At 38.1% G+C, this 23,431-nt stretch overlaps 1 protein-coding gene across 1 annotated transcript in view; it reads left to right on the top strand.

The window, feature by feature from the left end:
- Positions 1-23,431, top strand: part of LOC131077971 (probable protein phosphatase 2C 78) — an 85,901-nt gene that overhangs the window by 25,842 nt on the left and 36,628 nt on the right. Inside the window, exon 2 of the mRNA XM_058015582.2 lies at positions 22,151-22,515. Within this exon, the coding sequence (XP_057871565.2) occupies positions 22,151-22,515 (365 nt within the window). The remainder of the gene's footprint in view (positions 1-22,150; positions 22,516-23,431) is intronic.

Genomic DNA, 23,431 nt, shown 5'->3' on the forward strand with positions numbered 1-23,431 from the left:
ATTGCTGACTGAATATTCAAAGGATTCTTTTGCATGTGATTTGCTAGATGGTAATAAACAGGATGATAAATATAAAATTATTAATGATGTTATTTATTACAAGGACAGGATCTATTTAACTTCAGGATCGAAGTTGAAAGGAAAAATTCTCCAATCTATGCATGATATTCCTCTAGCAGGGCATCCGGGATACTTCAAAACGTATCGTCAAGTAAGAGAAAGGTTCACGTGGAAAGGATTAAAAAACGATGTTCTACGTTATGTCAAGGAATGCACCACTTGCCAGCAAAATAAAGCAGAGCAAACCTATCCGGCAGGTTTATTACAACCACTACCTATACCAGATCAGAAATGGGAAAGTATCTCAATGGATTTCATCACAGGTTTACCGAAATCCCATGGTAAAAATTGTATTTTTGTCGTGGTTGATAGATTAACTAAATTTGTGCATTTCTTTTCTATTACTACAGAGTTTACAACAGTTCAGATTGCAAAATTATTCTTCAGAGAGGTTTTCCGTTTACATGGTTTACCAAAGACTATAATTAGTGATAGAGATAGCAGATTTTTGAGCATATTTTGCTAAGTTACCGGTTCTTCCCCTTTTGGCCTGGGTTCCGGTTCTGGTTCTTGCCCGGTCCTGGTTCTCCCCGGGTTCTTCTTGGGTTCCTCCCGGGTCCTTCCCAGGTGGTTGGGTTCCCTGTGGGTCTTGCGTTGATAGAGATAGCAGATTTTTGAGCATATTTTGCTAAGTTACTGGTTCTTCCCCTTTTGGCTTGGGTTCCGGTTCTGGTTCTTGCCCGGTCTTGGTTCTCCCCGGGTTCTCCTTGGGTTCCTCCCGAGTCCTTCCCAGGTGGCTGGGATCCCAACGCAGGACCCAGAGGGAACCCGACCACCTGGGAAGGACCCGGGTGGAACCCAGGTTGAACCCAGGAGGACCCGAGTGAACCCAGGCCCGTGGGTTCCCAAAAACGGGGCCCACGGGTCAAAAAACAATAAAAACCAATCAAAAAGTACTTTAAAATATAGTTAATTAATAAGTAAACCCTAATTCGCCCCTTGAACCACTTGATGACCTTGGGCTTGGGTTGGATGGTTCAGATGAAGATGAATATGGAATTTAAATCCTATAGATGGCTTGTAATTTGAATTTTTATTGTGTCATGACATATTCACATTTTGAAACTTGAATCAGTTGAAACTTGAAACTTGAATATTATCTTTTTTTCAAATTATGAATATGATATTAGACTTTAGTTATTAGTTTACTGATAACATTTGCGATATATGTATATTTATTAGCATTGGCAATTATAGATTTATGATTTATGTATGGAATTGGAAAGTCACATTGTATATTTTATTTTTGTATGGATTGTATATATTGAAGATATATATAATATTTGTGTATATATATAAATTTATAATTAATATATGTATATATGTACGGACGAATCCGTACTCGTACCCAAGAAAAGAAAAAATTTGCCGAACCCGCGAATCAGAACCCGAATCCGAACCCGAACCGGTAACTTAGATATTTTGGGGAGAGCTTTTCAGATTAAGAGGTATAGAGTTGAATCATAGCACCAGCTATCATCCGCAAACCGATGGACAGACAGAGATAGTGAACAAATGGATTGAAGGTTAACTTTGTAACTATGTCGCTGGTCATCAGAAGGCTTGGGTTCGTTGGTTATATTTGGGAGAATATTGTTACAATACTACGTTTCATATGTCAATTGGTATGTCTCCTTTCAAAGCATTATATGGCTATGATGTACTCTCCTTTCTTGACCTTGCTTTTGAACAGAGCAATGTACCTAAAACTCGTGATTGGCTTCAAGAAAGCCAAGATATTTTATCAGCTCTTAAGGAGAATTTGCAATGTGCCCAGAATCAACATAAAATCTATGCAGATAAAAAACGAGTTGAACGGCATTTCAAAGTGGGAGATTTGGTATTTCTCCGGCTGCAACCTTATTGGCAATCTTCTCTCAAATGCAGTGGGTCTGAAAAATTAAAACCGCGGTTTTATGGTCCCTATCAAGTAGCCCGAAAGGTTGGTACAGTTGCCTATGAACTTGATTTACCAGTGGATAGCAAGATACACAATGTATTTCATGTATCTTGTCTCAAGAAAGCTCTGGGGCAGTAGGTGTCAGTGTCCGAAGATTTACCCCCTCTGAATGATCAAGGGAAGCTTGAAATGATACCAGAGGTAATTTTGGAAACACGGGACAGGCAACTGTGGAACAAAACTGTCAGGGAATATCTCATCAAATGGAAAAATTTACCTCAGGACGATGCTACTTGGGAAAATGAGACAGTTTTGGAGTTGCTTGAGGGCAAGCAACACGAGGTAGGGGAGACTGTCATGTCCCCTTGTATGTGATTAACGAAGATATAAAAATATTAATTACTTTATATTAATTTCCCATTCATTTATATAAATGATTAATATTTACAAAGGCATATTCTTTTAATTACATATTTGCTACTTAAGCGTAACTAGCCGTAACTATTACGAGACTTATAACCACTTCGGTGGAAATAAAAGGAATGGGCATCTGCGATGGAGGGAGGAAAATGGGTAAAAAACAATTCATGGAATATTAAGTCTGTAGCTGCGTGTGTTGTTACACAACCCGGCAATTAGAACCTTTCGTTAGTTGTTCTGGCTGGCCTATTGGTATTGGTATGCAAAATCGAAAGAGGTATCCATTGGTTTGCTTCTGGCGGAGGCATCTTGCATCACGGAATACATTAGTGGTGAGTGATAGTGCCGTGTTCAACCACGACATACTCTAAACGCTCCTACCACGCCATTAAATCACGGGAAAAAGGGTGACGTTGGGTACTTCACAAACCCGAGCACACTATAGCGCCTCCGCAGATTTGGTAACCCGATATTGGGATCATCGGGGCATCTTCTACTGTCCAACGGAAGGTGCTAACTACAGAAGACGTAACACAGATATTGGAATGGCTGTGCAAGAGAATGAAATTCTTGGGTTGAGTTCCGAGGAATTGCGACCATGAGGACATACGGCGTTTAATGCAGAAGCACGTATAAGCCATGCTTTGGGGTATTAACGGTTTCCAGAAGGAAATGTTGTATTAACGGTAGCCAAAAGGATATCCTTCTACAGTGGACGAGCAGTCTTCATCAAATAGCCATCACAATACTGGTCTATTTCACAGTAGATGTCTGAAGTACAGTTCTGGACAACCATCGTATATTCAGGTGCATTATAAAACACCCTGCTGTATGATGAGTAATTGTTGCTATGTTAATCTGGAATTTCAAGTATTAAATGGGCACTGGTTAAATTACAAATATATCTATTTGCATACAATCTCAGAAAGGAATCGTACAATGGAATTACATGTGTGTTATTATTTTCATAGACAACCAGTAAATTCACGTTATCAGTTCATTCCAGTAGGGAATTTTATATATATGCAGCCTATAAGCATGAATTAAGATTAGAATGCAACATAATATCATATAAACAACAAATACACCATAAAATTGTAATCATAGCTCATGATCATAGTCCATACCATCATATATATATATATATATATATATATATATATATATATATATATATATATATGCAGCCTATAAGCATGAATTAAGATTAGAATGCAACATAATATCATATAAACAACAAATACACTGTAAACTTGTAATCATAGCTCATGATCATAGTCCAGACTCCATACCATCATACCATCATAGCATCATATACTTCAAGTTCAACATCAAAATATTAAAATGATAATATCAAGTTCAAGTATCATTGTTTCAAAATTCAAATTGCAAGAAACTCTATACTAAGTTTAAATCATCTAATGGATTCTTCTTCTTTTTGCAATAGCAGTCAAGAATAAATGCAATAGCAGTCAAGAATAAATGTAATAAAAGTCAAGAATAACACTAAGAAGATGAAAGACTAATTGCAAGTCAAGAATAAATGCAATAGCAGTCAAGAATAACAGAAAAAGCCTTTCATGGAAATGTCTAATGCCATTGAAGATGATGAAGAAGAAGAATGAGCAGTCAAGAAAGTGAGTTCAGGAAACATAATGTTTTTGTTGCTTTTCATAAGCCGAGGATTGTAAATTAGAATGAGCTAATGCATGGGTATTTTGCTGTTGTGATTGAGCATTGCTCTAGTACATTGTATAAGGTTAACAAGTAAGAGGATAGAACTCAATTGTTTGTTGCTCTGTTTTACCTTGCTCCAGACATAAAAAAATTGAATAAATCTATCAATTGTCTGTTGTTGTTCTTAATAATTTCAAGTCTTAAATCTGCATGATAACTTGCAAAACAATCACACAAATCTGCAAGTCTGAACTCATTGCTATAAATTTTATAAAATTTTGTTAAAAAAAATGTAAATTTGGGCACCTAGGTGTCCAGGTTCGCCCCGAGTTCGCCTTGGATGAACCAGCTTGCCCGGGTACAAACCCTGGCCGAACCCAAAGGCGAACCAGACCAGGACTTGAACCCAAAATGAACCGGACCAGTACCAGGCCCTGAACCTGGCAAACCCTGCAACTTAGTTCTAAGATGTTGAAAATTGTAGATGAAACCCTAGGAAAGATATATCGGCCAAGCACAAGAGCTGAATCTTGCCAAAAAAATTCTTAGAACCCTACAGACAAAGCTCAAACCCCAACAGCTGAAAAAGAAATCTAAAAATAGCAAAACCTAGGTCCAAAAACTACGAAACGTCTGCAATTAGGAAACCTTGAAGTTCTGCTGCTGTTCTTGAAAACCATTCATGCATGGCACCCAAAACTTTTTTTTCACAGACCTGCAAAAAAATGAACAGTTTGCTTTTATTCTGCTGTAAACAGTAGTATGAATTCCTTTGTGAATTTTGAGTAAATGATAGCCTCCCTATAGGACTTGAGTATTCCTTTGTATGCTTTTAACTTGCTTTTTGCTTGCAAAGTGCACGGGCAAAATTAATCATAACTCAAACGTTGATTTTAACCCTGTTGGGGGTGTTGTCCCCAAACCCCACAAGGGGCGCTGCCCCATGACCTAACGCCCCCAAACCCCCATTTGATTTGGCAGGTACACTACAAGTTGGGGTTGTCTAGTACAAGTCATTGCCTACACTCTTGTCATTAGTCTTTCCAGATATTACTTGATGTTTACTTGTTGTCTGGAAGCGACTTTTTCTTTTGGGGGGGATGATGTAGTCGGCATAAAATGCCTATCGTTATGTTTGATAATATATGTTATTTGCCAATGTATTAATTGTTAATTTGTTTGTATTAAGTGGGTTGTCACTCTTATGTAGTTAATGTGTCGGTTGGTTGACGGTTGTGTACCTCTCGGCAATCGTCGGGTCCTTTAAATATGTTGTGTACCACCATGGAAGGTAGTACGGTATAGTTGGGTGAATTGTAATCCTTGGCCGACCATCTCTGGTCTTCTTCTCTGTAATAATTGCATGTGCAAATAAAAGCTATATCTTTCTGCCCTATATGTTCTGTGAATTATTCTATGAATGATATCTGTTTCTAGTGTTCATGTACTTGCTACATTCTGTTTACTTCCGGTAATCTGAGAACTCACACCGTAGGGAGTAAACATCCACTTCTAATTTAGGGGAATTTTCCTCAAAGTCCAAGAAGAAAGGATGTTCTTGTTTTTTTTGGAAAATCTAGGCATGACAAGTCTCATTGTTTCAAGAGGTTAGAGGCATTGGAGGAAGTTATGTGGCAACATGATATTTCAGTTCCTATGTTCTCTTCGATAGGCAAAGGGCAAGCTTTTTTTGCATGAGCTTTGCATTCATCTACAGACAACTGAGTAATTAATAGCTTTGCCACCAAAATGTGCACCTTGGAGGAGATTTTCATGATTTATACCTAAAACCAGAGATCTGTGATGGTTTGGTAGTGGGCATAGAAAAAGTGCACTACCTTTGTATTTGAATGTTATGAGGAGATTTGGGTGGAGAATTCTTTTGCTTTTATGATCATAATCACACACCAACTTCTCTTAGGCCACATTTCCACTCTTGGCTGAGAATTAGGCATAACTTGCCATCATTGCTGCCACTTTGCTTTCATAGCCATCACACTTTAACCATTTTCATTCTTTCCTTTTCATTGCTGCTGTCATTATCGATCTTGAACCTCATCATTATTTTGATTGGGAACAATTGCAACCTCAATCACCCTACAAGAGTTGTTAGTCAAAACACAAGACCACAATAAAACCACCTTGCAACCTAGCTGGGGAAAACTGCAATTGACTTGGATACACAAATGATGATTAATTAAAGACAAAAGTAAACACAAAGTTATGTGAACATTGAGTTTCATATGGGTACAACAAGAAGCAAATGACCAGCAACCCAATCATGATTTTTTGCCGAACCAACATTGTTAGTGACAAAAGTACAAAGGCACGACCACTTAGAAGACAATGGGAATAACGATCGCTTGTGTGCCATAAAAGATTGCTGCACATCCCTTTGCCATCGATTTCATTGCAAAAAAGTTAAAAACAATAATGATCACATTTTCCAATCAGCCCAGCTTATGATTCATCACTAAATGATTGTAGCATGTTATCACATTGCCTGTAGCAGTCCAAAAACATTTGTAGCAACTTCCAATATGTCTGTAGCAACTTCCAATATGCCTTTAGCAGCCTCCAATATACTTGTAGTAGACTGTTGGATACTTATAGTTGTCTGAATAGTGGCTGTAACAGTCTGTAGATGGCCTGTAGCAACTCATGTTGCACCTGTAGAAGGTTGCTACATTGTCATAACCCCATATGCACAGCAGAGGTTCATCGAATTACACTACCCATGGAAGCATAGTAAATTAATATGAAATATATAATAAGTGTATTTAATGATATTTAGTAATTTACTATTTAATTGTTCATTTATTTATTAAATTAATTAATCTGCAGAGACTAAACAATAATTAATGGTAGACCGTTTGCAAAAATTAATTAGTAATCACACTAACTATAGAAGAAAGGGTGATTTAAGAAAAGATAGTAATTAGAATATGAATCGAGACAAGGACATGTCATGATTAGTTATCAGGAGGTGCATTAGCATTATATTGGAAACCAATGTGATTAGAAATCATTGTGAAGAGTGGTGAATGCCACAAGGGATAGGACATGTCTTATGTGCCTCGTCGGTCAGAAACACAAGTATATATATGGATATTTTTCCCTCCATAGTAGGCATGGGGAAATATAAGAAGATATCAACTGAGAATCAGGTTTGAGTCTGAACCGAATTGGAGATCACATTGGTGTACAAACAACTAATACTTTCTGCCTTGGACAGAGACTGGTATGTTGTTCTGATCTGAACAATAATACTCTTGTTTCTTATATAATTACAATAAGCATCTAAGTTGTTGAATTAATGTTTCATGACTGATAGATAACAATAATAAGATAAATATCAGATATGTCTGAAATCTTTAAGTATTAAACATTGACATAGTACAACAAGACATTGGCCTATTTACAGACCTATGCCCTAACCAGTTCTGATCCCTTTTCCTGAGGAGTGGTGTGATGCTGTTAGGGAGAGGTGGAGTAAACCCATCTCATGATAGATGAGCCCCAAGGGTGAAAGAACTCATGATCCTGAAATCTGGGCTGCGGGCCCCAAGGGTGAATGGACCGAGGTTCCTGTAATCTGGGCTGCGGGCCCCAAGGGTGAATGGACCGAGGTTCCTGTAATCTGGGCTGCATTATGGAGATGGTATCATCACACCCTAGACAAGCAAGTCTCCCATCCAGGATTATAAATTAGAAGGGATTAAGATTAGGCTGGAATAAGGACAATACCTAATTATACTATGAGTAACCATAGTCATTAATTTGTAATTACTGTAACATAGTAAGTAGTAATGTTTGTTTCCCTTTGGGAATTGACAGCCTATAAATAGGGGACATTACACACATGCCTTTGACAATCTTGTAATGTGCTTCCAGCAATCTTCTGAGTGCATGTTTGATAGAGAAAAACCTTCTCGACAAAACAACCACAACAAAAGAAAGCTGATTATTTATTTATTTATAACCCACTCATATTTTTGGTGAAACTGGTTCACTTGTGGATGTGGATATTCATGCATCTCTTTATAGCCACATAAACTTTCCTTCAAAGGTTTTATTGTTTATGAGCTTATCAGCTTATTAATGCTGAACCTAACTTCATGCTAGGCATCAATCTTATCCGCTTTTCTAGAACTCAAATGATTTCCCTCGTGCAGTTGAGGGCCAGCACTTCTGAAATGTTACTTCATGATGCCCATAGATCAATTCCCTTGGAGGTGGAGCAGTCTCATCTTTTTTATCTTCATTGTATTATAAATATACACTTTGAAAAAATTAGATTTAATTGGAAATATAGGCATTCATTCATCTCCTTTAAGAAAGGAAAAGATTGTGATTGGTCTCAGAAACTACAGTTAGTTATAAAAGAAAAGTACCACTGTAAAATCTGTGTTTCATATCCATATATATCTCCTGATTCATGGATTAATTCAATTTGTTTCTGCAAATTTCAGTAATTCCGAATGTCCACTCAATTGATGGATCGAGATCAAAATGCTAAAGTACGCATAAGCAAGTTTTTAGATAGTGTGTTAGCACTCTTTTATTTTCTTAATTATGAAATGAGGACTTTTAAGGTCAGATTGATCTGTATGATTTAATAAAGTGTATCTCTGGTTGTTTAGATGTTTCTTCTTCTGGGTGTGCAGTTTCAAAATGATTCTGAAACTCTTGATTGTTTTGATTCAAGATTTCATGCTCTAGGTCGTTACTTCAAAATAGAAATTTACTTACAAGTATGCTTTTTTGGGAGTAACTATAGGCTATGCATAGCTATCCTAATGTAGTTTAGCAGTGGTTGTTTGCGCAGTGGATTCCCTTGCTTTGGCATCCCTTTGTACTTCCAAACTTGTTGACATGCTACTTAGCTTATTTGTTATGAATTTTGTTCTGCCAAGATGCCTTTTTTACCTCTTTGATACAGTGATTTGCTGTAAACTCCTGGATATGGCTGTTGCTGAGATTTTTAATGGTTTTTTATCAAGTGGCTAAGACTAAAAAATATATCTGCCAATTAGCAAATTTTCCAGAAAATACAAGTCTTGTTTCTTGTATGAATTGTATGGGAAGTAATAATTTTTGCCAAATTATCAAGAAATAATATTCAATGCTATACTTTCTGTCAAGTATTCATCTATGATAGATATATTGATTTTTAAAAAATAGATTGATTTACCAAAAATTCTTGTCCGTTCCTTAAAAGTTACTCAGGATTGCAGCCTTAGTGAACAACAGAACTACCAACTAAAAGTCTGTCTTCATGATTTGAAATCCCACTTCATGTTTTTATTTTTGATAATATTTGGGTTTCTATTACGGGGTCTTAGCCAAAAAGCTAACAAAAAGAGACAACAAACAAAAGCCAAGCAAAAGCTTGCTTCAACAGCTCATGTAGGGGTGCAATAGGGCACAGCAAATCAAAAGACCATACAAATAAAATAAACAAACTTAACAAAAAAACACCAAAACAAACCCACCAGGGCTAAAATTACCAATTGATCTTAGAGAAAAATCCATAGACAACCAACCACTGGGACCACTGCAACCAGCACATCAACGAAGAGCCAGCACTCCCTGACCTTCGACTCAGCCACCCTGCACTGGACCATCCTCTTCCATCTTTTGCACAGAATTCCCTCTGCAGTCATCAGCCACTAACACCACTAATTTCAAATGGACAGGACCCTGTGAAGCCGGGTCATCTAACCCCACAAACTGAATGCCATGAATAACTTCGATCCTTTTCTTGGTCCTAACCAACTGACCATTCCTCAGTGTGGGAGACAGTATGTGCTTATCATCTCCAATGAGCACCGGCGATGGGCGATCATCAAATTCCTCACCACAGAGTTCATATCTAGGCTATAAACTGTGAGGGCTTCCAAATATTGAAAAAGATTATAAATCTCTTCTTTCAATGCTACCATGTCTCTTTCTAAACTTTAAAGTAACCAACTCCACTCCTCCAGGTGCTTAAATTGCCACCTCCTTCACCATAACACCAATTCGCTCATTATCAAGGGCCAAGAGAAGAATCTTCACCCAACTTCTCACCGTAGCTGAAGGAATCACCGCACCTAATTTAGCATGAACATTTGACAGAATCATAGGCCAAGCCCATGATTTCTCATTATGGAACAAATCATCTTCACCTCGAATTCTCTTAACCAAATTGAATAGGTTTTAGCTGGATCAGTTATATTTTGCAAAGATGATGGTTAGGGACCAGACTACGATGTAAGGGGTTATGGCTCCGGTCTACTGCCTGTTAAGTCATCCAAGCTTCCAACCAGTAAAACTTCTAGGAATGCAAAATTCCAGCTAAGCCCAACACCCAGAACATATCAGCACACCAAAAACAGAGACAGAACATCACATTGCAACCTTCCAAGCAAGCAATGAAATTTTAATGTCCCCTTTTATAAATGCCCTAGTTTTTGCCCTATAATCACAATTCTAAGTAAAGTAAGAATTGAAATAGAGATATTATTTACCAATTAGATCCTGGTCGAGACCCCGCAATCATGTTAGATATAAAATTGATCTTTCCTACTAGGGTTAGGAACATTATCTTAATCATATATTCATAATTATCATAGTCATGTATCCTATCTAATTCATTGTTTGGGTTCAATCATAACAGAGCTCGGATAAGGAGACATGAAAGGGTGCCCAAAGCGATCCTCTACCCTAGGCCATATCCCATCCCTCTTTGCCTCATGTGGCCTTTCGCGATCTCATATGAGGTGGTGTACCCAGTGAGGCATCCACAAACGTTCTCTCTCATCGTGCCATCCTTCTTCACCCTCTTATGATTGAGACTCCCTTGAGTTCATCCCAACAATCAATTAGTGTAGAGGTTGAAGGGGAAGTTGCAATAGGGTGCCCCGAAGTGATTTTCTACCCTAGGCCCAAGAGCGGATATTCTATCCTTCCTGGCCTCATGTGGCCGTTCACCATCTCATATGATGGAGCTTTCAATTTTTATCCAACATCTTTGCCAAGGGAGCTCTTCACCATTCAAAATGTGCCTATTATGCTTGAGCACCGCACAAGACAAACAGAAAGCCATCTTCCATAATGATTGAAGGTGAGGGGTCCCTATCAGCCAAAAACAAATGTGATGAAATGGAATGATGCACATAACCTGGAAGGACCCAACATATACCCTGCCATGTGATAAGAGTCAACTAGATTGCCTAAGAATATAGGCATTGCAGCAGCAAATGATTAGTAGTCTCATAGTTCAAAATACAGGGAGCATCTTGAAGGCCCATTAAGTTTTAGTTGATCTTTTTATTTACCAAATGTTAGGATCTTATTATGAGCAGATAACCAAACAAATGCATTACATTTGGGAGGGATCGAGGCATGCTAAATCAGATCCATAGGTTAGTCCTCTAGAGGGGGCTTACGATTTCTTCTTCATAGATCATAACCTAGTTTCACTTTATTTTAACCTGCTTTATTTGTGCAGTTTATATGGGAGGAGGGGGGGAGGCGGTTCCATTGAAAGAGAACCTAACCCATCAGCCTAAACAATACTTACACAACAATCATATTGTAATGTCCCCTTCTCTGCAGTGATTAGTTCTGTTGGCCGTTAGCCTAGTTCGGAGGCCCGTAGGCTAATCGGGGGCAGAAATTAGGGTTTCCTATTTTGTAGGAGGATTCTTTGGTGATTTTAGGGGCTATATGTGGGAGTTTGATAGTTTGGATTCTGGATTCCTTCTGGTTTTTCAGAGAGCTTCAGGATCGTTCGACATGCATCTGCATCAGGTGACTTTTTCCAGACTTACTATTTTTAGTAAGTACGACGATTGCTTAGAATGTGGTTAAAATCACTTTGGAAACATTTACTATTTTTAGCAGTATGCTATTTTTAGTAAGTACTATTTTTAGTAGTTCTATTTTTAGCAGGATGTCAGCAGGCTTGTTCAGATGGCGATTTCCGATAGGTTAGTTTGAGCAGTTGGTCTTCCCTCATTTTTTGGTGATATTCTTGGCAAGGGTTCCTCAGCTTAGTTCAGTGACTATTTCGGGCAGGGCAATTCTCTCAGCTTGTTTCCCCATATCCTTGGAGCTTGTTTTGGTAGGTTCAGTATTTGATGAAAAATGGTGTTTTAAATTAAATTATAACTTAAGGCAAAGGTTGGACGATTTATTTAAAAGGGGTTGCCTAAGTTATATTGATATATAAGTCATTTCCTTAATTATATATTGGGTGATTTATTGTTGAGGAAAAATACTTTATAAAGTGAAATATTAATATGGCAAGATGGACGCCTTATGGAGAAATAAGTTAATTTTATAATATATTTCACTTATCTACCTTAGATACCACATTATGATTTTATTGTCATTTTTATAAAGAATATTTGCTCCTGTGAGAAGGTTGATTTGGAGAAAGGAGAAATGAAATGTAATTTCAAAATAATGTGAAGTGAATGTGCATTTGGATTTGGTGTTCATTTGGAGGGATTGTGAATTTGAATTTGAGCCCTCAAAATCTATAATGAGAGTGTTGGGCTTTTCATTTGGTATCAAATGAATTTGGATCGTTATGCTGCAGAATTGGCGATTGAAAAATCTGAGCTTCAAAGTGTGGCTTCCTAGCTAAGTCTCAGTTTTGTACTTGCAAGATAGTACCTAGCTGTGTTCATGTATTCCCAGTGCTGTTGGTAAGTGAGTTGCAGACTGTGGAGTGTTTTGATTGAGATTGGAATGTTTTTTGGTTGTTGGTCGCGGGACTGCTGAAAGTGTATTTTGCTCACACCTCTTGACCAGGCGATTCCATCATTCTGGGTACCGGCTCATCCTTCCTTCCTACCTCTGGCAATGCATATTGTAAGTTTTTAGCATCTAATTTTGTGTGTGGATTTTTATATTGCAAATCGAACTTCCCAGGTTAGGCGTTGGGTTTTGTGAATGCATTGGGAAGCGTGCAAAATAAATATGGGTGTTTTGATGGCTTTCCTTGGGTTTGTTTTCATTGTAGCGGGTATAGCAATTATTTAGAACAGATTTTGGGTGAATTGGGCGAGTCATGAGAGAGTTATGAGCGTTTTAGTGAATCCATACGCTGCTGGTTTTGCAATTCCAGCCTGCAGATTTTGATGTTAGCAGAAATTTCATGTTCTTATTTGGATATTCAACATTACTCTCTTCTCATATTATCTTGATTATTGTAAGGTTAAGTAGTAGTACTACTAACCAATTCTGGTTTGTAACTCTCACCCCGCTGAAAAGTGGAAGAGGTTGGCTTGCCGCCTATTTTCAAGTAAATTGTAACTCAGTCCTCCCACTGCATAAGTGGTCGAGTGATGTTTGAGTGTAATGGTCCTCCTGCTGCATAAGCAGTTGAGTTGAGATTGTTTTGTAATTTCAGTCCTCCCGCTGAAATATTGTGGTTGAGTGATTTGTGCCTTTGTATGTTTCTCTTGGCTGGTTCACCGCCAAGTTTCTTGAATTCCCACTGGATAAGTGGAAGGGGTTGGCTTGCCGCCCAAGCATTGTATTGTTTCCAGTTATTTGAAGCTAACGATCCCCTCAACACCGTATGCTCTCACCTTCCCACATTGGGCACTTGGTGATCAGAAAGTGGAAGGGTTGCATTTTCCAGCAAGTTTTTAGTTTATGCTTTCTAACCTTAACGGGTTATCTGTTTGTGGATGATTATTATTGGCCTAAAAAACAAAAAAAAATAACTGGGATATTACACATGTACTGACCAGAAATAACAAAAATCACATGCATTAATGTAATGTCCCCTTCCTAATTTGCCCTAGAATCACAATTGTAACAAATTAAGGTTAAGGTTAGGATTACATCTTACTGAGTAAATATTTCTTAAAATAACGTGATCCTGGATTTGAATTCTGCAATCATAGCATAAACAACATATACAAATATATGTTTATATATTCAATCATTAGGGTCAGACAAGATCACATCATATTCACATACTATCAATAGTATTATACTATTATACAAGAATATTAGGGTTTGGAGGAGAAACATGATAGGTCTGCCTGAAGCCATTTCTACACTAAGCCCAAGAATGGAGTGAATGCCAGAGCCCTCTTGGCCTTGGTGGGCAGTCAATATGGATATCCACCGAGGTGGCCTACTTAGTGGGTTGCTTGTACCTGCTTTCCCTATCAATGCCTCGTCTCCCTAAAGACAAGTGCCATCTTGTGGAGTTGGGCGGAGATCGTAAGTGAGTTCCTTGGCTCTTCTACATAAGTGCCCTCTGGTCCTAGGAGCCAGTATGGTCTACTCTAGGACGGCCTACTCACTTAGCCCTCTCAAACCCCTTTTGCTTACACCTCAAGCCCTTCCAACAAAATGGATTTTAGACAATCAAGCATATCTTATGTTCTATCATATGAATATACACTTAAGCATTATCTATTACGCATTAGCAACATGTGTATATATAAGACAATGTTTGGCAGAAATATCATGTATACCACCAAATATAGGCTTTTGTAATAATAATCTGTGATAACTAGAAATTTGCTGTGATGAACTGGAATTGTCTCCTTTGCAATTGCTGCTCTTTATCTTATGGGAAATGATTCATCTTGCTGATCCTCATTCAATTTGGCTGCTCTCTATCTCTATTTAATGTTTGCGTAGTGTTGATGTGTATTTTGTACACGACCAAACACAGAATAAAATACCTAAAGGTATCTTATCCTCTCTTGAATAAAGCTCCCGAATGCTGAAGATATCGCAGAAGGATCAATTGGAGAAGCTTCAAGGTTCCTGTTATGTAGGATCTCTACTCGTGGATAAGCTCTGTGGTATGATATGATTTTGCTGGAATCACAAGGGGACTTACACTCGATGACCTGAACGTCTGATTTGCTGGAATCACAAGATTTCATTGGCCTAGATTTTGAAAAAAAAAGAAAAAGGATGAGGGCGAGGAAAGGATCTAATTCTGACACTAAGAATGTAGGAGCAATGAATAACCTTTGGTGAAATTCTAACTAAGTCTTGTTTTGACATCCTAGGGCCATCTTTACAAGGTTAGTGCGATCTTCGGAGGAAAGCTTTATGATGTTCAGATCATCGCTATAAGCATAGACATCATCAGGTTGATGCATATCAGTGAAGAAGCGACAATTGAAGTTAAGCTTAAGTTGAATGATTCCAGTTGACTACACAAGGCAAGTCTGCAATCAACAAACTGCTAGTAGTATGGATATACAAATTTCACCATCAATCAAACACATTTCTTCCACTCATCTAATAACATGAAATCAAATCTGAGAAGTATAAAGACCATGTAAATTGTTGAATCGACCCATAGATTTCACCATTTCTTCAATGAAGTTTTACAAGTCTTTTACAACAACATCTTGGCAACAATCTTTGCCTTCTCTTGCTATTCTACTCTAATTGCTATTCTATCAACTGGCTATTCACTATTAGCTAACTATTCACCTACTATCAACTCTTGACTAACTATTAGCCTTTACAAATGAGGAGCCAGGGCTTATATAGTGCCCTCAATACAATTCGATGGCTCAGATCAACTTGAGATCAATGGCCGAGATTTTACAATGAAAACCCTAATTAGGGTTTGTTACAACAAACTCAATTCTGGCCAATGAAATAATTGCATTATTTTGACACGTCTTCTCTGGAATATTCGACCAATGGATAGCCGGGGTAGGTACATTGAAGTTTGTGTCATCTTTGATGAGTCAGGTACATTGAACCTGGACACGCTAAGGTGGATCAACCCAACATGGAGGAGTGATGATTGGGACGCCACCTTGCCTGACACTCGGAACTTGGCTGATGTTCAATTTGATGATGTTGCGAAGCTAGCTTTAATTAACTCTTCTGAAACTATCTGCTTCTTCAACGAACCCTCTTCCTTTGTCTTTGATGTGCAGGATGGATGATGTACCTTGGACTGGAAGATGTTGTCCTTGATGATGCTAGACTGAAAAGGTCATCCTTGTTGATGCTGGACTGGAGAAGGTCGTCCTTGATGATGCTGGACTAGAGAAGGTCATCCTTGTTATGGTCTTCTTTCCTCTGCAAAACAAACCCAAAAGATGATTAAGGACACATAATAAATTCATTTCGACATAGCATTTTATACCTTAAATCATCAACAAGAAGACATCAAAATGAAGTTTGCTCAAAATTCTTTCTAGGGACAGGCTTCATAAGAATTTCGCCCTGGACCCTTGGAAGGTTCAGGATTGAAATTTGCATTCTTGGCTCATTTAGACCTCTTTTCAACATTACCTCACAACCAACTCTTCGCCTTGATCTTTATCATGAGCAATCTGAGTGAAATTGGGAATTTCGCTCTGGACCCTTTGGAAGGGTCAGGAGCAAAATTCACCTTTTAGGTCACAACTCTTCATTTTCTTCACTTCAATTCATCTTGTAGGGCAAAGTAACATCGATTTACCCTCAACTTCGCCTTAGGACTCCAAGTCTTGACTTGACACAAGGAGGAAATAGGTAGATGAAGAATTTCGCTTTGGACCCTTTGGAAGGGTCAGGAGCGAAATTCACCTTTTAGCTCAAAATTCACACTTTTGAAGGTCAAACATCTTTCCAAGGCATTCCAAATAGCTTCTCTCACCCTAGTCTAGGCTTGACTTAGCACAAAATTTGGAGGATAAGATGGTTTTTAGGATTTTCGCTCTGGACCCTTTGGAAGGGTCAGGAGCGAAAATCTTATTTTAGGCTTATTTCCTCATCTTTTCAACTCCAATCCACCTCCAAGACCAAGGACACATCGCCTCACTCCTATCTAGGCCATAAAAACCAAAAACTTGACTTGATTTGCAAGGAAAAAAGGGTGATCCTAGGAATTTTGCTCTGGACCCTTTGGAAGGGTCAGGAGCGAAATTCTCATTTTGGCTTCAAAATTTGCATTCTTGGTGACCAAAATCCACTCTAAGGCAATCCAAATGACTTCTCTCACCCTTGTCCAGGTTTGATTTTGCTCAAATTTTGGAAGAAAAGATGGTTTTTAGGATTTTCGCTCTGGACCCTTTGGAAGGGTCAGGAGCGAATTTCATGATTTGCTTGTTTATCCTCATTCAATTCCATTCTTTTCACTTTGTTTACTTGGACTCTTATCCTTGGATCCCTCTCCCATGCTTGCAACATTTCGCTTGACCTCAAAGTGACTAGAAAAGATAATTTCGCTAGAAATCGTGGCCAGGGACAGGACCTATAATGAATTTCGCCCTGGACCCTCTAGAAGGGTCAGGAGCGAAATTCTTTCTCTAGCCCAAAATCATCATTTTTTGAGACAAAAATCCATTCAAGGGCAATCTTAAGGGCTTCTATCATCCTTGTCTAGGCCTGACTTGGCACTAATGTGAAAGGAATAGGTGGATTTAGGATTTTCGCTCTGGACCCTTTGGAAGGGTTAGGAGCGAAAATCTCATTCTTGACTTGATCCTTCATCTTTTCACCTCCAATCTTCTCTAGAAGGTAACTAAACATCATTCTTATGCAAGGAACAAAGTCTCAAGCCCAAGCAAGGTCAAAAAGGTAGGCTTGTAAGGAATTTCGCTCTGGACCCTTTGGAAGGGTCAAGAGCGAAATTCACCTTCTTGGCTAGAATCCTTCATTTTTTCAAGGCTTTCAAACATTTCCAAAGTCCAAACATGTCCACACTTCCCTTCAAGATGCCTTGCAACTCAAAATTTGGTCAAACTAGGGAGGAAATGAGCCTTAGGAGGATTTTCCCTCTGGACCCTTTGGAAGGGTCAGGAGCGAAATTCACCATTTGGGCTTGATTGTTCATTTTTTAAACTTTAGTTTTCTCACGGAGGCAAATATAGATCGTTTTCCATCAAAGGAGCAAGGTTTCAAGCCAAAACAATGGAGCAAAAAAGGTTTAAGATGAATTTCGCTCTGGACCCTTTGGAAGGGTCAGGAGCGAAATTCACTTTTTGGCTAAAATCTTCATCTTTCAAAGCGTCCAACTCCCTCCCAAGGCAAGAACATACCAATTTATCCTACATCACGCCAACACCTAGCCAAAACAAAGAAGGAATAAGAGCTACAAGGATTTTCGCTCTGGACCCTTTGGAAGGGTCAGGAGCGAAAATCATGATTTGACCTTGATTCTTGCTTTTTTCAACTCTAATTTTCTTTGGGAGGCAAACATAGACTACTCTCCTTTCATCTCCATCTTGGTCTTGACTTTAGCAAAGGGGAAAATGAGTGTTTTCAAGAATTTCGCTCTGGACCCTTTGGAAGGGTCAGGAGCGAAATTTCTATTCTAGGCTCAATTCACCTTCAAACTGACTTGACTTTGTCTTAGACTCGATCCTAGATCCATTTCCTTCCATATCCTTGCAAACTTGCTCGACCACTCTTTGACTTAGGCGAGATCTTGAGTCTTTGGTGAATTTTCGCTCTGGACCCTTTGGAAGGGTCAGGAGCGAAAATTCAAATTCGCTTCTTCGTCAGGATTATTTTATGGAATATAACATTTAAGTATAAGTCTTATACTTTAAGTTATATTCCATATATACTTCCAGGATGTTTGAGAGTGGTTTCGGACCTCCAGGAGTTATATTGCAAAATCTAGTTTTTGGAGGATTCTTCAATTTTCCAGACTTAGTCAAATTTCAGGATCAGGACATTCCAAACTTAGCCAAATTTCAGGACATTTAAAGATTAGGATGACATTCCAGACTTTATCACTCACCAACTTGACCTAGCTCGGACCTTCAAGAATGATACTCACTCACCAAGCAAGACACAATTAGTAACAAGAGCAAAACCAAGCCCTAAGGAAGACTCTCAAAGAAACCCTAATTCTGGGGCCCTGTGGACTCACCCTGGCTCAAGCAAAGCCTGCAATCCAACGATCCCCTCGACAACACTCATCCTGCAAAGGCTAACAGACAAAACCCTAAAAGAGCTAGAAAACAAACCCTAGAAAGCAAAAAGCAGGGGTTCCCATTTGTAATGGGGTGATGTGTGAATACGTCACAACACGTAGCTATCAATTTTAGTTTGTAAATGAAAGCACCTCATTCAAAATCGTGGTATCTTGAAAACAAATTCATTTTATTTTGCCTCTCACATTAAATACTTCTCAACTGATTCATAAAGGCAAAATATCATTCATTAAATGTGTTGTAATTGATTTCAATAAAGGACTTAGAGTGTTGCAATTTAAATCATTGAATGAAATAGCTTTGCAACCATTTGTAAATGCAATCGGCATGCATTGTAATCATCATCCACAACATGTGTCTAGAACTTTAAAATTTGAATTAAATGAGATCAATCAGCTATATCAGATTAAATGACTTGCATTGATCGAATTAAATTGAAGTCACCAATTTTAAATGCTTTCCTTTCGCCTTGCATTTATTATTTGAAATCATCTTTGTTTTAAAACTCACATTGAATGTGCCTTGTACGGACAACATAGTGTTGGAAGTTTAACTTAAGGTGGTGCCAACACACTTGCATTGCACAAATAAGCCCACCAATTCACATGCACAGCTTGCACAAATTAGGCATGCCATCAACTCCTTGTTCATCGTGCTTCATCAAATGATTTGCAATGTTTTGGAGTTCGAGGTGATATCTTCTTTCTTCATCTCAAGGTGAACTTGGCTTACCAGGAGAGATTGCTCTACTCATAGATCATCACAGTCAAAGGATGAAACGTCCTTGGTCAAAGGACAAGGTGTTCTAGCAAAGAACGGGTAGCTTTCTAGCCTAGAACAAATAGTTTTCTGGCCTAGAACGGCTTGATCATGCAATTGTATAATGCTTAAGTCAAAGGACAAAACGGTTCTAGCCTAGAACGACAAGGTTTCTAGCCTAGAACGACAATGTTTCTAGCCTAGAACGACTAGCTTGTTTTCCATGCCTTGCCAAATTTTCTCATTTAATTTCCATTAGAGCGAGCAAAGATGTGAGCCATTCACTTCTTAAACCTTGAAAACTGACTGACCTCGCTGGAGAGACTTGACTTGATTGTCTCTTGACCAACTACACTTCAAATGAAAAGCTAATAGCTAAAAGACTAAAAAACTAACCTAGAAAGCAGAAAAAAGTAGGGGTCCCCATTTGCGATGGGGCAATGTGTGAAAATGTCACAACACTACCTTTTTCAACCATTCAGGGGGCCTGAGCCTGCTTGGGAGTTTTTGAATACCCAAGTCGTCCATCCCAAGCTGAATCTTTTCTGCAATCCAGATCATTTCTCTCCTTCTGTGGAGAGATCGCAAGAGATGAGACTGGTTCACAACCTTCATTTTTCTACCCAAACTGATTTGAAAATTCTAACTTACTTTCATCTTGAGATGCTTGATCCTGCTTCTGAATCCTTGGCAGAACCATATGCCCATTGAAGCTGAATTTCTCTCCCAGCCATCTAAAGTCAAACCTCCACCTGGGAATGCTAAACCTCTGGTCACCTCTCACCATCTAATCGTGGACAATGTATGACCTAATCTCACTTCAGTTCATTACATAAAGGATACAGACTTTAAGATGCAATGTGGATTTAAATGGGGAACATTTGGCTCTGGATTGCTGTGGGATCCTTGGGTTTCTGGTAATGAGATAGAGAGATGGAAGTTGTAGCCTCATTCAGATTTTGTGATTACTACTCTAGCATTGTCTAGCTGAATCCTTGAGTAGTCTATTGCTTGGAATTTCAATTTCTCAATTATGGGATTTGATTTTGTTGGCTAGAATGACATCATTTAGGTTTCATTATCTGGTGTGAATCAGTCAGCCTGAGTACTTAGTTTGTATTTCCCTGCCTGATTAATAGTATGAAACGAGTTGAGACTTAAAAGAGTACAACAGTTTCAGAATTATCATTCTAATAACTTTAATGCTGGGCCACAGCTCAATGGACTTGGTCAAGAGCAAACTTTGGGAGCATTACTGAGTTTTGTTTTTATTATGAAAAATTGGCTTATTTGACAGAAAGAAGAATTTTGCAAATCAATAACTGCACTACTGGGCATCGTAGATCTTTGTCTTATTCAATCAAGAAGAGGTACCATAGTTTATTCTGCTCCGTAATGAAGTGCTCTCTACATATGTCATCAACAATAAATGCTCAAAGCAAAAGCCCGCTGAACTTTGGTAGGGATCTTTTCTGTAAATATGCAAAATTAATAGTTTTGATGATGCTTAAGGGTGGGATTCCTGATGTTTGTGCATGGGTCCTTATGATTTGCCATCAAGCTTAAGGTGCATAGAGATTGATCTTGTTTTTGTCCAAATTACATGCTTAACCTTTGTTATAATAATTTCTTTTCTTTGTTGTTTTCTGGGAAAGTAGTAGCCATTGATTGCAAGGTTGCATATTTGATTGATTATGTATGACTGAAGTTGAAAAGAAAACATCCATCAATCTAGATTGCAAAAATTCTGGCTGCAAACAATGCATGGTCTATGAGAATGAAAGCATTTCGTCTTCATGGATGCAGCCCAGTCTGTACTATTTCACTAGAGAAAAGATTTAGACACTAATGTTTCTAGAATCCTGTCAGATAACAGGCAGAGTTATTTTGGTTTCTAAATGATGTTAGGTTCCTTTTATCTGCCTGTTTAATTCATCTGGGCTTGGGAGAATTCTTACCAGAATATATAAACAAATATATAGGTGGACAGAATTATAGCATCTGAAATTGATTTGTGGTTTTAGGGATCCCAGTGGCCTGAATAACAGAAGAATTATGCTTCCAAAGCTAATATTATATTTGACAAATTTAATTTTTTAATTGCTGTTTAGCTTTTTTATGTCTGCTGATAATATAAATTCTTGGATCCTAACCAGACTCTCTAAATAAAATTATTGTTTGATAGGCTTATGGTTATCTGAAATGGATTTGTTGTTTCAAGAATAATAATTGCCTGACTAACAAGATATTTTCCTCCCAAAAATTACAAGATGTTTGACAATTTTATTTATTTTATATGCTGTTCAAATTTATTTGGTGTATGGTGATAATATAGTTTCTTAATTTCCAGAATTTGTCTCGGACCAAGGAAAAATGTCTGCAGAGGTACTACGTATGGCCTTCAGTGCCATTGAAGAAGAGTTTTTACATTTTGTTTCAAGATCCTGGGAAGCACAACCTCAGCTTGCTTCTGCAGGGTCTTGTTGTCTTGTAGGAGTTATATCAAGAAATATGCTTTATGTGGCAAACCTTGGGGATTCAAGAGCTGTTCTGGGAAGTGCAAGATCTAAAAAATCTATTACAGCAGAGAGATTGTCAACAGAGCATAATGCAGCCGAGGAAGAAGTCCGCAAAGAATTAAAATCGCTCCATCCAGATGATTCACATATAGTAGTTTTTAGAAATGGGGTATGGCGCGTTAAAGGCATAATACAGGTATGGAATGTGACTGACTATCTCAGTTGAAAGGACCGTGGTACAGCTTTTGATTGATGTTAGTGTTGCTTGCTTCCAGGTATAATTGGTCGTCTACTGTGGTAATCTTGCATACCCTGTAGCCAAAGAGGTATATGCCAGTCTGTTTGGTTCTTTCAATACCCTTATCATGTTTATGAACAACAAATGAGCACTATCAAATAACCTGGAATAAATCTGTGCATGGCTGACGTGACCTTGTGGCTTCCAAATGAATGTTTTATGTGAGATGAGGAACCTTTAGTATTATCCGTAGTTACTATGAAACTCCATTATTGGAGTGTTGACTGTATCCCTATCCTCATACCCACAATATATGTTGACTACATTTCTATATGATATAGTTTTCTCCTTATTAATTTACTTATATACCTTAATTTGATAAAACCAGTTCCAGTATTGGATCATCAGCCTTCCTCTGTCTGGTTCTAGTTTTGTCTTTCATACTCCTCACTTTCTACTCGGAATGTTTCTTCAGGCATCTGTTAAGATAATGTATTGCAATTTTTCCAGTTAATGCTGATTTTGATAATGCTGTCTGGTAGCTATTTTATGAAATCTCTGTGTCTTGCTGTTTAATGTTTATTATTAGCAGTTGCTCCTGTCATTTAAAAAAAAAAGTTTATCATGTTATAAGTATTATCTTTTACTCTTTGGAGGAAAATTAAAGAAATTTCAGGCCTAACTTTTTGGTTGTTTCATGCCTTCTCTTGTATGTACCATACAGTGATACACTTAAAAAGAACTTATCTTCAGTTTCGCTTTTTTCCTGCTTGCCATAGTCATCCTGTTCATGGAAGTTTCTTCAATAGCTTTTTAAAAGTCACATTTGTTACATTCTGAAGTAAAACATTTTTTTTGGATTAAACACATGTTT

Source organism: Cryptomeria japonica, chromosome 5 (assembly GCF_030272615.1).
Source record: "Cryptomeria japonica chromosome 5, Sugi_1.0, whole genome shotgun sequence".
Classification (NCBI taxonomy): domain Eukaryota; kingdom Viridiplantae; phylum Streptophyta; class Pinopsida; order Cupressales; family Cupressaceae; genus Cryptomeria; species Cryptomeria japonica.